General features: G+C 36.9%; 1 protein-coding gene across 6 annotated transcripts in view; it reads left to right on the top strand.

Moving 5' to 3' along the window:
- PTPRZ1 (protein tyrosine phosphatase receptor type Z1) overlaps positions 1 to 17,666 on the top strand; it is a 163,177-nt gene that overhangs the window by 130,289 nt on the left and 15,222 nt on the right. For 3 of the 6 annotated variants that reach the window (XM_082661903.1, XM_082661904.1, XM_082661901.1), the window contains exons 14-20: positions 6,388 to 6,479; positions 9,442 to 9,527; positions 12,427 to 12,447; positions 12,615 to 12,711; positions 14,910 to 14,992; positions 16,549 to 16,683; positions 17,228 to 17,362. In XM_082661903.1, coding sequence (XP_082518029.1) covers positions 6,388 to 6,479; positions 9,442 to 9,527; positions 12,427 to 12,447; positions 12,615 to 12,711; positions 14,910 to 14,992; positions 16,549 to 16,683; positions 17,228 to 17,362 — 649 coding nt within the window. The remainder of the gene's footprint in view (positions 1 to 6,387; positions 6,480 to 9,441; positions 9,528 to 12,426; positions 12,448 to 12,614; positions 12,712 to 14,909; positions 14,993 to 16,548; positions 16,684 to 17,227; positions 17,363 to 17,666) is intronic. The other 3 variants (XM_082661905.1, XM_082661906.1, XM_082661902.1) reach the window with 1 other exon arrangement.

Here is a 17,666-nt window from a genome sequence, read left to right as displayed (position 1 = left end):
CTGTTCTTCATACTTCTGTCAAACAATTAAAGGCGAAATGGAGGAACTTTGGTTTCAGTTAATATTTAATACAGCATTTTGACAGTTGCACTTTCATATTCATCTAATTAGCATTCAAACATTATCATAGCATTTAATATAAATCTAAGCTTCTCAGTTAAATGCTCCAGCTGTTATAACTTTTAAAATTATTTTAGAAAACATAGTTTTTGATATAGTGAAATATACTTTTATATATAGCAGCGGATTTTGTACAAGATACATATCAATTGCATACGAATACAAAAAATGATAACCCATGCACAAAAGTAAAAATTAAGCATTAAAATATAATTTGAAAATAAATGACTATATTAAGATGGATGGGATTTTTAAATTCATTATAATTTGCCTTGAAGATGAGATATAGCTTCATTCTTATCAATAATCTCTTGAAACCTTTAAAGGACAAGGAAAATTGTACCCACTGTAAGCTTCCCATCCTACAGCAAGCAGAACACACTGCAAAGTGATAAGATTACTAGGGACACATGTAAATCAGTATAACTGTTATAACTGTGTCTGTTGGAAAACAAGAACTTTATGATGATATAAGGAATCATATCTGTAAACTAAGAAAGGATATAGCTTAGAACTCTATACTTTTGTTTTAAAAGAGAATTTTGTTCAGAAGATTTATAATCAGTTTCTTTTTTTTAGCAACCTCTGTCTGTAAGTTCATATCACCACTCTTTGTGTTATTCCAAAATATATTCTCTCAGTTTATTCAAAAATATTTAGTATGTTTATTGACTGTTTATTCCCATGTGCCTAGTACTCTGTGAACTACTATGGGAAAGTATAAAAAAAGGAATGAATGAATGAATGAGAATCACCACTGTCAAGAAATTTATGCTTATTGAGGGGAAAGAATTTTCCATGCAAAATTTACAAAAAATTACACAAAAGTGTATGCATGGCAGCTGAAATCTCTAATGCTAAGAGAGGTCAGAGAAGAAGGGATCTTGATAAGCCAGAATGGGCAGGGTGAATGTAAAATGTCAGGCTTGAGCTGGATAGGATTCAGAAACAGGAGCTAAAGGAGAAGGGCATTCCAGTCAGGGTCTTATGTAACTTGAGTACAGAGTGTTAGTTTAAAATATGAGCACTCGGGCTTCCCTGGTGACGCAGTGGTTGAGAGTCCGCCTGCCGATGTAGGGATACGGGTTCGTGCCCTGGTCCGGGAAGATCCCACATGCCGCGGAGCGGCTGGGCCTGTGAGCCATGGCCGCTGAGACTGCGCGTCCGGAGCCCGTGCTCCGCAACGGGAGAGGCCACGGCAGTGAGAGGCCTGCGTACCGCAAAAAAAATAATTAATTAAATAAAATATAAGCACTCTTAGGGTTTTATGTATGTATTTTATATCTAACTATCAAATGTCCTGATAAGATTTGTTACTCTTACTTACCAATTTACAAATTTCACATATCTGTCCAACTCACAACCATTTGAAGTTGATTCACTTCCAAATGTAACTTTTTAGATCAGTAACACGAATACACGAGGGGTAGTATTTGCTGACTTAATGACAATGTTAGTGCATTCTTCAAGGTTTGTGTGACTTATTCAAATTCCAGTGTAGCTGCATTTGTGAGCAATATGATTTCACTATCCAATATGGAAACATTTTCGACTTTTGTGGAAACTACAGCCTGTAGAAAGGTTTAAAAATCGAATGGCATACCAACAAGAGTCCTAACAGGTGTATGGTCCTTATACGTTTTTCCAGTTTATATATTAAAACACTTTTCTGACCTAATTCTTGAGGAGAAAAAATAATCGCAAAGCGGTATAATAAATCCTCTCTTTTGCCTAATTTATCTAACTCGGTCTCTCATGTTTTGTGTAAACCTTGAGAAGAAGCATGTCGTAGCAGGAAGACAGAACAAATCAGAGGCGATAAATCTGGATCCCTTTCCCAGTTCTTCCTGACATTTGTTATATGGCCTTGGGCAAGTCACTTACCCATCTAGGAATGAAACTTTCCTCTTTTTACCATTTGCGGGGAAAGATCATCTTTAAGATTGCAGTCAGACTTTCTTTAGGGTCTCTGTGATGAATACAGCATGATGAATGTTGTTTCATTTTTGTATAAGGATCCAAAGAAATGGAATCATAATTACACATTTCTAGCTTTTAATTCTAAATACTGTGATGAAAAGGTGTAAATTAAATAATCAGATTAACATTGATTGATAGGACCTATGTCTATACGTTTAAAACAGTCATCACTTTTTTCCTCATGGCTGACTGAAAATTAGCAGGAGACATAGTTATCAACACTTAGCACATAGACGTGAAGACATTCACTGCTGATACAGAACAGATGGACCATTAGATATTGAATCTTGTCATACATTAAATAATATGCCTTGAAATTATTTTCCAGATATTTTAAGGTATAATTTACGTGAGCCAAATCATAAGTTTTAAAACGCAAAATTACTTCCATAAGGAATATTTTCAGAAAGTTCTTTTTAAAGACAACAAAGGGTACATTTTGGAGAGCTTTTTTAATAGTTAGAATCTGAAAAATACCAAGGCTATATTCAACAAAACAGCACTCCATCAAAAGCTATATAGAACAGAACTTTCCATAGACACACTTGTTCTGGCTGGGGAGAGTGGGAAGAGAAGCAATATGAATTCTCTCTTGATCTTACATTTAAATTTGTGGGTCACTAGTAGCTACCAACCCAGAATGGAGGCCTCCCAGTACCATGCTGCCTTTTAAGTAGAATGTCACTTCCTAGGTAAGACTGTACTATAAAGGGTACCTAAGCCATGTACAGATGATCTTCATCCAGAATTTATCCTGTACTATTTTAATTTTTCCCACTTTTAAGCTTATTGGTATGATTTATAAGATTCTTTTGTTATTTATTAATGCAAGTATCATTACAAGACCACTTATTTTCTAAAACCAACGAATGTTTGATTACATAGCTGAAAAGTATAGAGCTGGTATATACCCAGATACTATGATGAATATTAGCAACATGTTAAACCGCTGTACTAATATGTTTTAATTTACCTTTTCCTCTTCTAAGAGATGCTACCTTCTTCCCATTCTCTCAGACACATCCTCTATCCATCCATCCATCCGTCTATCCATTCATTTTTCTCTAGCTACGTATTCCACCTCTCCCTCCCAAATGTTTTGAAATTTTAGGTTAATCTCATTTGAGGCTCAGGTAGGCAAGAAGTCTAGGATGCAGCCTAATACTTTGTGGTTGGTGGAATTTACTTACTACTGGAAATCCGTCTAATCATTCAACACTTAATACCTATTGTACTCCTGGCATTGTATTAAAAATTGAGTCTACATAAATCAAAAGACATGGCCCCATCTTTAAAAAACAAAACATAATGAGGATAAAAGCACAAAACAAATATACTGCAAAATACTATAACCACCAATTAATTAAAATATTTAAAATAAAATAATGGAGAATAATGTCCAGGAAGTGAAGGTCATCCTTGGATTAATTAAGCATACTTTTCAAAGCAGTCTTAAGGTGAGTGTGAATGGAGATTTGCGTTGGGTATAGTAGAAACAGAAACTGGAGTGCAAGAGTCTGCTTAGGAAATGAGAGGCTGTTTCACAGGGAGGAAACCACTGAGTTGTCTTTAAAAAAGAAGTGTTTGCATGGCACATTAGTGACTGAGGCATTTTGGTCAGAAGAACCATGTTTAAAGCAGGGAGGAGAAATACTGAGTTAGAGCAGGAAAAGACATGTTCAATGATCTACAACATGTTTGTGTTATTGGATATAAACTTCAAGGAGAAAAGTCAAAAAAGGTTTGGACCGCAGATAGGTAGGGTTTAGGTATTAAAAGATTTGGGGTACTATAATCTAAAAATCTGTAAAGCACAGAACTAGAGCCAATATGTCAAAGTAACAGGGAGATAGATTTGGGGCTCGATACAAAAAAAATATCAACAGTAGGAGGCGTAACATTGGAAAAGGAGGGTCTTCTCTTTGGGTACCATTTGGAGATACTTACAAGAGATGGAGTTTTGAGTTAGTACAAGAAATGTCTAGTAACTAAAGATGGTTCATAAAGAAGTAAGCTCCTTGTCACTGAAGGTATTCAAACTGGGTCTTTTTAATATGTCAGAGATGCTAGGGAAGGGACTCTTGTATCAGCTGTCATATTGCACTAGGTCCCTTAAGGTATTTTACAACTTTAAGATTCATTGAAAAATAAATAGAAACCCTTTCAACCGGCTTGTGTAACCGTATTTTAGAGGAATCAAGGAGGTTTTAATTCAGTGATCTTAAAAGCAGGTGTATCAAATCCAGTGTTTTCATATTAGTGTGTCAGGAAATACTACATCTGTGGTTACACAGGTAAGCCACACTTTCCCTGTAGTTCCTGCTCCAGTCTGGTGTCAATTCTGCTCAAATGTGGACTTTCAGTAGGATAGTTTCTTTATCATGAGACCTGTGACCCTCATCTTTCCCATTTCTCATTAGTCTGCCATGCTCTTTCACCTTTCCAGGATATGAACCTCGCTCAGTGTCCCTTTGACCCCACATTGCAGTTGATTCTACATCCACTCGTCTTCCTCCTACATCACCTCTTCTCTGTTGAAGACATTCCTGTGTTCTGTCAGTTATCTATGCTCTCACAGGCTTGATTATTAAAGGTTATAACATCACAGCAGAGGGCTAGTTTTTTGCTATGCATATCGTCGCCTTTGAATTTTTTTTTTTGGCTTGTGACATTGTATAATTTTGTACTATTCATAATTATAGCAGTGAATTCATTGAGCAAATATTTCAGGGCACCTACAACATGCCACACATTATTCTTAGCACTGAGGACTAACAATGCCGTAAGACAAGTACCTTGCCCTTTGGGGGCTTACATTCTGGTGAGGGAGGACCAACTAAAATTATGAAACATGAATAAACAAATATATAAATAAAGTATTTCAGATAGTGATAAGTGCCACAAAGCAAACAAAAGGGGGAAGAATAGTGACTTGGCTGGCAGGGCTGGTACTTTCAGCTCAGGTGGTCAGAGAAGGACTCTCAGAGGATGTGGCATTTTAGCCAATGCATAAATGATGGGAAAGAGGCAAGTGGCCAGAGAGAACATCAAGAACCAGGGCCCTGAGATGATCCTGGCGGGTTTCTTAGAGGGAGAAAGAAAGAACCAGTGGGCTAGAGCCTAGTGGGTGCAGGTAGGAGTTGTAGGAGGTGAAACCACTGGGGTTCGAGGGGACCAGGTGGCAGAGGGTCTTATAGCCCTTGCTGAAATAATGGAATATCATTGTAATTCCAGTGGGAAGCCACTGAAGAATTCTGTGCAGGAAAATGATTATTGAAAAAAATATCACAAATTGAAGTGTGTCATGTAAGAACAAATGTTACGTTAAAGCTCATTAGGATAAATATCCTGTCGCTTGGATCTTTTAAATGGAAAATGAGATTGGCATTTTTCCCCTAAACAGATCTTGCCATTTAAACTTAACCACTCATGAGTAATGCTTCAAATAAATTAAATGACCCACATCAAAGAGTGTCATTAGCAGTATTAATTTAAACATTTTTTAAATTAAGGATCGTTTGCATTAGTTTACAGCAGCAGTTGGTTCTTTGCTCTTCTCAATTGTTTGTAGTGAGAGATGTTACTCTTATTATCTGAATGAACATAGATTCAGGTGACATTTTAGGTCACGGTTGTCGTTGATTCCAAATATATTCATTCTCAAAACTCTCATCAAGGATAGCATCTGTTGGAGAGAAAATCACCCCTGTTTTTGGTTATATGCTCACTATTTCCTCACCTCGTTTTGTTATTACTGCATTATCATACTTATAATATAAAGCTGCCTTCTTTTTTCATCAAAATGTTACCACACTAGAATTTCATTTCTACGTGGTCATAGCTTGCTGCCTTTTGCTAGCAGCTGAATATCCTCAGAATGGCATGGTCCCTTAAATATTGAGTGAAAATAGCTTTGGACAGGCTTTCTTTTCCACTCTGGTCCTGTCCAAGATGGCAAGACATCCTGGTATACGGCAACAGTGAAAGAGTAACTAGGGCATGGAGGTGTCCGACTCCTTGGCACCAACTGCCAAGTTCAAGTGTCATCTCTGCTTCTACCATGTCTGATATCTGCTCAGTCTTCTTCATCTGGTACAGGTAAAGCTGAGATAAATTTGGAGGCTATAAAATTCTCTAATAACGGTGTTTTGTAAAAGTAGGTGATAAGTAGATGATTTCCACTTATGTTTTAATTCTGGAGATTTCTGTCATAATCTTTAAGCATCTTGGAAGTTGTCTTGCTGACCATGCCAGCTAGTAGTATAAATTGCTTTCTTTTCTTTCCAGGAAATGTTTCCAGACTGCACACTTTTACTTAGAGGACAGTACATCCCCTCGAGTAATATCCACACCTCCAACACCTATCTTTCCAATTTCAGGTAATAGCTTAAAGTGTGACCCTGAGTAGCTGGTAGATGTTAAATGAAAAGCGTGATGTTGGAAGGTTTTTCCTTATTGGAGTACTTTGCAAATGGCTATAATGTAGATTAGTTAAATGTTTGTGTTGCCCAAAATATTATGTATCAGGCATTCAGGTTTATAACTCGTTCTTGTTAATTTTGAACATTCTTGGGACTTCCCTGGTGGCACAATGGTTAAGAATCTGCCTGCCAATGCAGGGGACACGGGTTTGAGCCCTGGTCCAGGAAGATCCCACATGCCGCAGAGCAACTAAGCCCGTGCGCCACAACTGCTGAGCCTGCGCTCTAGAGCCCGTGAGCCGCAACTACTGAGCCCACGCGCCTAGAGCCCGTGCTCCACAACAAGATTGGCCACCGCAATGAGAAACCCACGCACCGCAATGAAGAGTAGCTCCCGCTCACCACAACTAGAGAAATGAAGACCCAACACAGTCAATAAATAAATTAATTAATTTTTAAAGTAATTAATAAAAAAAATGTTTTGAACAGTGTTAACCATACAGGTAATGTGGCAAAATAATTTATAGCTGTTCAGATGTTATATGTTAAAGAACATAAATATTTATAGCAATAAGATATCAGTAAGGAATAATGCCGACTTTCAGTCATTTGCATTCCTTTAATGGAAACCTAAACAACAAAAGTCAGACTAAATCATTGCAGTAAGGATGGACAGGACAAAACCCACAAAAGTAAGGATAACGTTTAGTTCCCTTCTGATTATCTGAGTGTATGTGAGAAAAGGTTTCTTAACTACATTACGGGGGAAAAAAGAAATTTTAAAATGGTGAGGGTACAAGAAAAACTTGAGCACAAAGAATGCATGGTTGCCGGAAATACTTTAAGTGAAAATGTCAGTTGTGTCCCTGGGAAAACATCAACTGTTTTATCAGAACTTACCTAGTTAACAATATTCAAGAATTAACCAGGGTCATTTTAAGACCCTTACTGACCCTAGAGTTCACACTGTAACTAAGGTCACAGACACTTATGAATTAACATTTTATAACATTTCAGAATGAAAAGTGCTAACAATAATAAAAAAAAAAGTTTACTAGAAATGTGCGAATTAAGGAAGCAGAACTGGAGGACAGAGGACGAGACGAGGACACGGAGAGTCACCAAACCAGGGAAAGCAAATGGAAACATTCCACTCTACATCTTTGTACAGAAGCCTCTTTTTAAATTGTCTGAGATGCCATATGTTATTGCTTGAGGCTCAAATTCTACATGAAGTTATCTCCTGAAGTCTCATGATTTCAAAAACAAAAATAAAGAAGAGAAGCATTTTCCTTGTAATTTGCAGCAGGCATAGGAATAAGAAGTGTTTTGCTCCTTTACCTCTTTTATCAACTCTATCAACTCTGTGTCTTTAGCCACCACTGTTTTGTTTTTCTAGTTTATATTAAAATTCTTTCTTTTAGTACAGCACAATTTCTCATTAACATATTTAGAATTTTGAGACCAGTTGCTCTTGGTGATCTGTTGTGTTTAGTTCCCTTCACTTTCAAACATACCTCTTCTACATATCCTGTCAGCGTGGGTATGCAAATTAACTATACCATTATCCAAAGTCCAACACAGTTTATTATTAACAATAAATAAAATAATCCAAAATCAGGTTGTCCAGGAAATCCAGAATCCCCTGTTCTACTTCTTGGAAGAAAGGTGTTCAAGGGCATCTCCTCCTTTTACTTGCAGACCAATTCGTAAAAGAATTACCAAAAGACATGATGGCAAATGAGAAGTAGTCAGTTTGCTTGTGGAAAGAGGTTAGCTGTGCAGGATAATATCCGTGGTTTTGACGAAGCTTTACTAGGAGAACTAACGATTTAGATGTGACAAGTTATTTCTGTTTTCTTGTCTAATTATAAAAGCTACTTCTAGGCAAGATCCTTCTGTAGGTGTGAAGGTGAAATTACACCTTTGTCTAGTGTTTCTTAAGGTTAACTCGCTAATTCAATTTTAGTATTCAGGTATACTCATCTAAAAGAGAACAGATGGATTCTAATTTTTTTTAAATCAACAAATTCTTGGCAACTGAAGCTTAAAAATATTAAATGGCCTAGATGCTGAACATCTGTTGATGTAGATAACTGGTTCTAGTGAAATGTGTTTGATGTTTCCTTGTCAGAGGAAGGAAATTGTGAAATTGCACACTGTGAACTAGTAATATGTTTAATCTAAGAAAGTCTTTCCAGGAAAAAAAAAAAAAAAAACAGAACCAGGTAAAATAATTTGGCCCCTTCACAATTAATTAACAGATCCAATGACTTTGTTTACATAGCATATTTTCAAGTTAGAATTCTTGAAATTTTACAGATTAAAAGTCCCAAAGGTTTTTGACATTATCCTTAATGAATAGTCTGCATATAAATGTTTTCTATTATTTATAGAAAGAAGAAAAAAATGTTTTCAAATGTAAACATCTGACTATTTAACGGAGAGGCATTAAACTGTACAATTTTATAAAACTGAAATTGCACGATATATTATGTTTAGTCCAGGGTAAAATTGAAAATATATTATTTCTGCATTTTTTCCCCAGAATTTGCAGGCAACTCCCACTCATGTTAAAGGAAGTTATCCATAAAGAGATGCAGTCCATTGATAAGAAGTGAGGCTGTGATATTATTTATAACTTAACATTGAAAATTAAGTTTCTCTTTAGAGTATGAAAGGAAAAGAGATTCCTGATCAAATCAGAATTCTGAAATGCAGGTTATGATTGAAAGTAAATATAGAGAAAATTGATAATTGTTGCTGAATGTTTCTTTGAACATAAATTCAGTCGGGATTATAGGAATAAGTGAACCTTGAAGTTGTTTTAGAAGAAGCCTCTTTATAAATCTCTATAAATGAGAGGCACATTTATTTCTGTTGAATTATCCTTTCCAACATGATTTTTTTATTCACTTAGATGATGTTGGAGCAATTCCAGTAAAGCACTTTCCAAAGCATGTTGCAGACTTACATGCAAGTAGTGGGTTTACTGAAGAATTTGAGGTATGATTTTAATATGTCTATTTTAAATAATATGGAAAATAGTAAATTTTTAAAATTCAGCAATAGGCTATTTCTTGACATTGAAACCATTTTCACTTCTAGCAAGATTATTAGTTCCATAATCAATTATGTGTTTAAGATATCTGTTATGTTTATCATACAATTTAGAAAATTGGTTTTCCATTTTAAAATTCAAGTTGTAAAAGTGGAAAAAACAAAAACATTGTTAATTCTCTCCCATAAACTCAGAGCTCTAGTATCCTTTTTTAAATCTGAACTAGTAACACTGATTCCTTTTAATTTCCTAAATTATATAAATTATAGTAAACTAGTAAATTTCATAATTTTCAGCCAAAGTACATACAAGTTCTTAATTGTAAGGACTACAACAGTGTAAATGCAGAAGCATTTATTATACAAGGCATAATAAATATTATACAAGGTAAAACCCCACCTTCTCAAGAAAATATGCATTTCTAAAAAACATTTGAACTTCACAATCAGTGAACCTTTTTCTAGTATTCTGTAAAACACTCTTAGATGGTAGGGGCAGAGAAATTTACTGCAAATTTATCATGGCCCACTGAGCTGTCAGTTAAAGAGCTTTTTCAAAATAGGGTGCCATAAACCAACAGTTAGCAATAATAACCACGAAACATAAAGTTACTCTTGTTGAGCGCTCCCTAATATGCCGATCATTGTACTAGATGCTTCTACATTCAACTGTCGCCCAACTCTGGAAGTTATTTGTTTTTATTTCTATTCATATTGCTGATGAAATCAACTTCCACAGAAGTTAATTAACAACTAATAAATAGCAGGGTTGGGATTCAAACTTAACACTCAAGTCCTTTCCATTCTAGGAATTGAGGGATCCCCACCCCCTCCCCAGCCTCTCCCCTTTAGGAAGCTTTTTTGCCTCCTTACCTCAGCCCCAAGTGCTCAATTGACCTCCCTCTTAGGAGCCCTTTGAGGTCTGATCCTGCTCAGAGGATACACCCCATCCCTAATATACGCAGAAACTGCTCCCCACGAATCAGATCAACAAGAACGTGTTTATGGAAGGAAAATGCCAGAGATTAGAAAGCTTTAAGAAACCAAAGGAAAGAGAAATGAAATATATGTTTTCACTAAATTAAAAACAGTAGAAATCAGCTAATTTAATCTTAAAAGAAGTCTAAGTCATAGCTACATTGAATAAGAAAGCAGTGTGAAGTGACTACGAAGTAAAGTGGAATAATATGAAGAATTATATTTTTAAAACATCAAATTATTTTTTCCTACCATAATAGAGGGTACTGGGTGGTGCGGTATTAACTTGTAGAAACTATCAGGCATCCATCAAACAAAATCATAGTTGCAAAAGGGAGAATATGCTAAGGATGTGTCTAATCTTCCAGATGTTAAAAGCCATAAGGAGGGTCTTCCCTCGTGGTGCAGTGGTTAAGAATCCGCCTGCCAACGCAGGGGACACGGGTTCGAGCCCTGGTCCAGGAAGATCCCACATGCTGTGGAGCAACTAAGGCCGTGCGCCACAGCTCCTGAGCCTGCGCTCTAGAGCCCGCGAGCCTCAACTACTGAAGTCTGCATGCCTAGAGACTGTGCTCTGCAACAAGAGAAGCCACTGCAATGAGAAGCCCACACACCGCGACGAAGAGTAGCCCCCGCTCGCGGCAACTAGAGAAAGCCCATGTGCAGCAACAAAGACCCAACGCAGCCAAAAATAAATAAATTTTAAAAAGAAAAAAAAAAGCCATAAGGAAAAATAGACAGTTTATTGTAAAAGTTGCTGATAAGCATATATACAAAGGCAGATTCACAGTTTTCACTATAAAATCATTTTGAATATTATTAAGCAGTTCATAATGATTAAATTAATAAAATAACCTCACATTTTTACTCAAAAAGTATTTTCTTAATTCCATTGGTTTAACTCATAGTCTGATTAAAGAAAACTTTTCATTAACTTAGTAATTAGCTTAATAACTAATAATGCTTCACCTTTTCAGTGGTTCATATATTAAATTGTTTTTAAATCTAGAGTCAGAATGACTTGCTCCAGAAGAGGCCTTAAAAGCTTGTTTAGTGAAAGGCTGAGCCATTTTGCTGACGAATCAGATTTATATTTAAGTTACATACTTTCTCAAAAATTATAAAGCTTTCATGTCATTACCTTAATATGTACTAAATAATTGTAAATTCCAAACTAATATATTTAGATAGAAGACATCCCTGGGAAGAATTTTAATTCATTTTAAAAGAGAAATGGCAGAAATAATTTTTCTCTACCCATTGAAGTTTTATTTTAATTAAAAAGAGGTCTACTAATTAAATATGTAGAAAGTAGTACTATCTAAATTTTGTTTTCAAAAGACATAGTATATATGATTAAAAAAAAATTTCAGGAGATTTCTAATGTTTTGACAGCTCTAATAGGAAACCTAATAGGAAACCTAATAGGAAACTGTTTACTCTTTAAAATTACTCAAAATAAACAAACAAAAAAAATGTACTACTAATTCAGTTTTAAATAGTTCTATCATGATCAAATACAATTATATTTGAATATTAGTAAATCTGCCTAGTATGTTAAAATGTGTCATCAAGTATGTGGTTTTTCTCATCAGCATTTTAAAAATTCATCATATTATTATACCACTGTCCCCTTTTAAAAGTGTTATTTTTTTCCTTTTACATAATGTTAAGGTTCCCAGCTGTTAGAAGTTTTGATTTGCATGCAACTGTTTGAAACATTCTGTTTTGTTAGTATTTGACAAATGTATTTATTGCATGATCATGGTTTTCCATTGTAAACCTAATATGAACACTTTCTTTTCTCATTTGTCGTGTGCTGTGGAATTTGATTTCTTTACTTTTTTGGCATTCATTCCCTCATTAGACACTGAAAGAGTTTTACCAGGTAAGGCATTATTTCACTGCATTTTCTTTTAGCCAAGAAATAGTTGTAACATATAAAAAAAAATTTTTTTGGATAGATTGTTTTGTTTTTGTCTTCTGTAGTATATTTTAAGGCACTTTGTTGGAAAGGATGTGTGTTAAAACGTTATGCGTACAATTTCTTTACAGGAGGTGCAGAGCTGTACTGTTGATTTAGGTATCACAGCAGACAGCTCCAATCACCCTGACAATAAGCACAAGAACCGATACATAAATATTGTTGCCTGTAAGTATATCCTTCACTCAACTCTGACTTGTTATCATTGTCGTTGTGGTGCTTTTAGTTCACTGTCCTGAAGTCCTCTGACAGCAGACCTCGGTGTAGCTGTTTCAGGACCTTTGTGTCAGGGGATGAGACTTGCGTTAGATAATACAGAGTGTTTTACCACTCCAGTTTAAATACATTCTGCAATGAATGACATCTGTTTCTTTTGAACAAAATAAACTCATATTTTAATCCAGTCCTTTCTTCAGACCCCATGGCCTGTAAATCTGTCCTTATGGTTTTCTGTCATTATTTATACTCCATAGTCCTATTTTTACTGGCGATCCCCCTACTTGATGTGAATTTACTAATAAAATGGGATTTTCTTTAGACTCTATTTTTTCCTTCTACCGTTTTCCCTCCTCTCTTGCCATTCTCCCCTGGGGTCTGATAAAGGGTTAATTGGATTCATTCTTTTTATTTCTTCTCTCCCTTTACTGCCTTAGCTGACCTCTCTTTTTCTCCTCCATGAGCAGCTTTCTGGCTCTTTTCTTTAGGACAGGTTTACCTATTTTTTTGGATGAAATTAGCATGTTTCTTCCGTCTTCTTGCAGCACCTCTTATTTACATCTGTTCCCTTTTATTTTCCTTTATAGCCCCCTCCATTTCTTGAAATTCATTCTTCCCCAAAACTTCAACTTATATCCTTTCTTATATATTCAGTGGGCCTTCCTAGATTCATGTGAACATGGTATTACCAGCTTGGTTATTTAAATTCTGGTTCCATTCTAGTTTCTGGAATGGGAATTTTTATGATCACAGTTCTAAGTAGTTTGCATGGATGCTGTCTTTTTTCCCCACAAGGTTTACACCAGTCTTTCCATTTTGATAGAAAGTTCCGCTTCATGTTTGTCTTTCTCAACAGAAGCAGCTATCCTGCTGCACATAAAAACTCAGTTGCTTCTTGGACAGGGTGAAGTGGTTGTTAGACCATTCTCTCCACAAGCTAAATAGAAAATACCTGCCGGCTAATTAAGAAGCAGATAGAGATTAACATTTGTTGAACACCTACTATGTGCCTGACACTGTGAATTCGTCATTTCATTCCATCCCTGAAATAACCTGGCAAGATAGAGGTAATAACAGTCCTACTCTGAGATGAAGAAAAGCAACCCGGAAAACTTACCCAGTAATACCCTTCTGAAAATCTGAAAACCAAAATGCAAAAGTAGCCTGCCATCCAAACCCTTCTTTCCATGGCCACACATCTATTTCTGCCTACCTTTCCTGCATCTTTGTGAACTGCTAATGTCACCAAAGTATTATTATCCCAGAACGTCTCTTTAACTTGTCATAGTTTGGTCTGTATTCATTTCTTCATCCTTGAAAAAAAAAATAGTCTGCCCAGTGAAATCCCCAAGTGTCCTTCTAGTGACACTTTCCTTTCTTACTATGCAATTCCTCCAAATATAGTTTCTCTGTAGAACTGAATTTAATCCCAAATGCCTCATTTCAACACATTTAATTATGACCATGCACCATGTATAAGTTACCACGGTTTTCATCCCCTCTTCACTGACAGTACCGGATCCGTGTCCTCCGTTCTTGGGCAGTCGTTGCCCTGCCTCCCTTTGCAATAGCTCCTCTTTGAGGTCCTCCATTGAAAGAGCTGTTTGCTGTAACCATTCATGGAAACTTTCTAGACTCCTTCTGCTTCCTTCTCTACTACTTCTTCCACCATCAGCCTCCTGTTCAGACCATGCATGCTGCCATCCTTCCTGAGCTTTCTGACACCCTCATCACTCTTCTCTCCCCTTCACTGGCTGTGCAGTGTTCACAGCCCCTGTATCCACCTTTAGAAACCCATCTAAGATGCCAACTTCAGGATTCAACCTCTATGAAAAGGTTTATTTTCATCCCAAACCAATACAGTTTCTGTCTTCGTGTCCCTCTAGGATTCTGCACCTCTCTCTTGACACCGGAACATTCCTCTCTGTGTATATGTCCATTCTCACCTTCCACACTGGAAACCTTGAAAGAGGATTTTGTTGTATTTCTCTTTATTTTTGTCATCTCTGTATCCTCCGAAAGCTGACTAAAGTAAATGATGTTTGCACTGATTTTAATTGTATTTGATAAATTATTATGTAAATATAAATGAACTTTATGCTGAAAAGCAGTTCATGCTATAGTGAAATATTTTCTTTTTTTTATTACAGATGACCATAGTAGGGTTAAGCTTGCACAACTTGCTGAAAAGGATGGCAAACTGACTGATTACATCAATGCCAATTATGTGGATGTAAGCATGTTTCAACTGAAATTTTATGAAAATTATGTTAAACTATGAATTTATTATACCATGGTATTGTACATAGAATAGTAATAAGTATTAAATGAAAGATAGTAAAAAATACAAATTAGTAGTAAGAGATCCCGTAGCTAAAAGTTTTCAGATTGAATGGCATTCAAGCTATTGTACTTGGTTCATCTCCTGGGTGAGGGAGGGAATTCAGGCTGAGAAATTACGTTCAAGGTAGGATGTATATATTCTGATAGTTTTATAGCTCCTTAGATAAGAGGGGTAGGATCAGTGCTTATTTGGAATGTCCCATAGCTCCTAGCCCATTACTATGTAGGTAGCAGCTGATAAATAAATTTTGACTGAAAAATTCTCAGGGTAGTACTGGCTAAAAGGCAAACACATGATTTCTAAACCAGTTACCAGCCTTTATAATCCTGGGCCCTTCTCAGGATACCCAGCTTTGTGAAACTTACTGGAGATCTCCAGGGACTGTAGACCACTGACTAACTTACTGGTTTTTTTCCTGTGGTCAGTTGAATGCCAATGGAACTCAGTTATTTTCCTGACACTGACCTTGCAGTCTAGCAGCCTTCAGGTTTATGCTGTTTGGAACAGTTAATTCAAAGAAGTGAGTAGCAAATATAAGTATACAGTAGGCTTGTTGTAGGCAACCACGTCAGGCTTCCATAGTAGGAAGTGTGCATGTCAGATTGAATATGAGCTTTGGAGTTAGAACTGGTTCTGAATCCCAGCTCTGCCATTGGCTAACTGTGAAAGCTTGGAAAGCCACTGAACTCCTCTGAGCTTCAGTTTCCTATCTCCAAATCAGGGATGATGCTTCCATTTTGCATATAAATTAAGGATTAGGGTTAATGTTTGTAAACTATCTTGGCCAACAGTGAGTAATAAGTGAAGGATAGCTATTAATGATTAGCGTTGCTCAGTGCCACCAAGGAGAGGGTAAGGAGAAAACACCAAAGGTTTCCTGACTATTATAAACAGCTGAGCCCTAATGCCTCAAACATATTTCAAAGCAGCACAATTAAGCACCAGATGTCAAGCATAGTAAACAGACTTGGATTAAATGCACTTAGACTAGAGGTGCAGAGAATAGTGGTTGTGTCAGTGCAAAAAGAACTCTTTTTTTTTTTTTTTTTTTTTTTGCGGTACGCGGGCCTCTCACTGTTGGGGCCTCTCCCGTTGCGGAGCACAGGCTCCGGACGCGCAGCCTCAGCAGCCATGCCTCACGGGCCCAGCTGCTCCGCGGCATGTGAGATCTTCCCAGACCGGGGCATGAACCCGTGTCCCCTGCATCGGCAGGCGGACTCTCAACCACTGCGCCACCAGGGAAGCCCAAGAACTCTTTTTTTTACAAAAATTATAACTAAAGAAGAGTTGCTGTCTTTGCTAGTACTAGTAAGTTTCTCTAGCTTTGAAAGTTTTTTTTTTTATGGTTTTCTATTATAGCAAAAATCTCCTGATCTTAGAAACTGAGCAGATAAAAATGGCATACAAATTTGTCAGTAAGAAACATTTGTCATTTGTTTCTTCAGGGCTACAACAGACCAAAAGCTTACATTGCTGCCCAAGGCCCACTGAAATCTACAGCTGAAGATTTCTGGAGAATGATATGGGAGCATAATGTGGAAGTTATTGTCATGATAACAAACCTTGTGGAGAAAGGAAGGGTATGAAGGTCATCTATTATGCCATCCCCGAGATAGTGATTAGAAATGCTTTAAGTTGCTTTTGATAGAGTCAGCATTAAAGTCAGGGAAGCTAATCAGCATTCCTTTCAAGTAAGTATGACAGCTTAAGGGAAACTGTTAAAAGGTCAAAAAGTTTCGCTGTAACTCAAGCTACCTGCTATTTAAATGCATTCTTCATTCCGTAAGAAAAAGCAAATGAGGTTCATTGAAAAGCGATGCAGAGTGAAGTAGATTTTAATTCATGGGAGCTGGATTCTAGTCCTGGCTTTATAGCGACTCAGTACATCTGGCCTCACTTTCCTCATCTGAAAGGGGGGAGTTTGAATCTGATCATCTCAAGTCTCTTTCAGCCCTGTAATTCTCTCTCTGCTCTCCTCGACAACAAACCTGCAATCACTTAGAACAGAAAGAACGTGTTTAGAAGAATGAGGGAGTCATGGTATCCAATCTTTACTGATTTCAGGGATGACTTACACTAAGCATTTGAAATATGAAAAGAGCATCTTGACTTTCTCTTTTGCAGAGAAAATGTGACCAGTACTGGCCTGCCGATGGGAATGAAGAGTATGGGAACTTTCTGGTCACTCAAAAGAGCGTTCAAATGCTTGCATATTACACTGTGAGGACTTTTACTCTAAGGAACACAAAGATCAAAAAGGTGAGTCCACAAGTGATGGCTATCATCAATTGAGTAATACATCTCAATCCTTTTTTAAGAAAACAGGTGGTATAACCGAAACAGGGTAAAAATACAAATAATTAAAGGCATTTAGAGTTCTTATCACAGGGCTTCCCTGGTGGCGCAGTGGTTGGGAGTCCGCCTGCCGATGCAGGGGACATGGGTTCGTGCCCCGATCCAGGAAGATCTCACATGCCGCGGAGCGGCTGGGCCCGTGAGCCATGGCCGCTGAGCCTGCGTGTCTGCAGCCTGTGCTCCACAACGGGAGAGGCCACAACAGTGA

This window comes from Grampus griseus (assembly GCF_964374135.1).
Source record: "Grampus griseus genome assembly, chromosome: 9".
NCBI classification, from domain to species: Eukaryota; Metazoa; Chordata; class Mammalia; order Artiodactyla; family Delphinidae; genus Grampus; species Grampus griseus.
The sequence above is the reverse complement of the archived record's forward strand: the minus strand, read 5'-3'. Positions and strand labels throughout refer to the sequence as shown.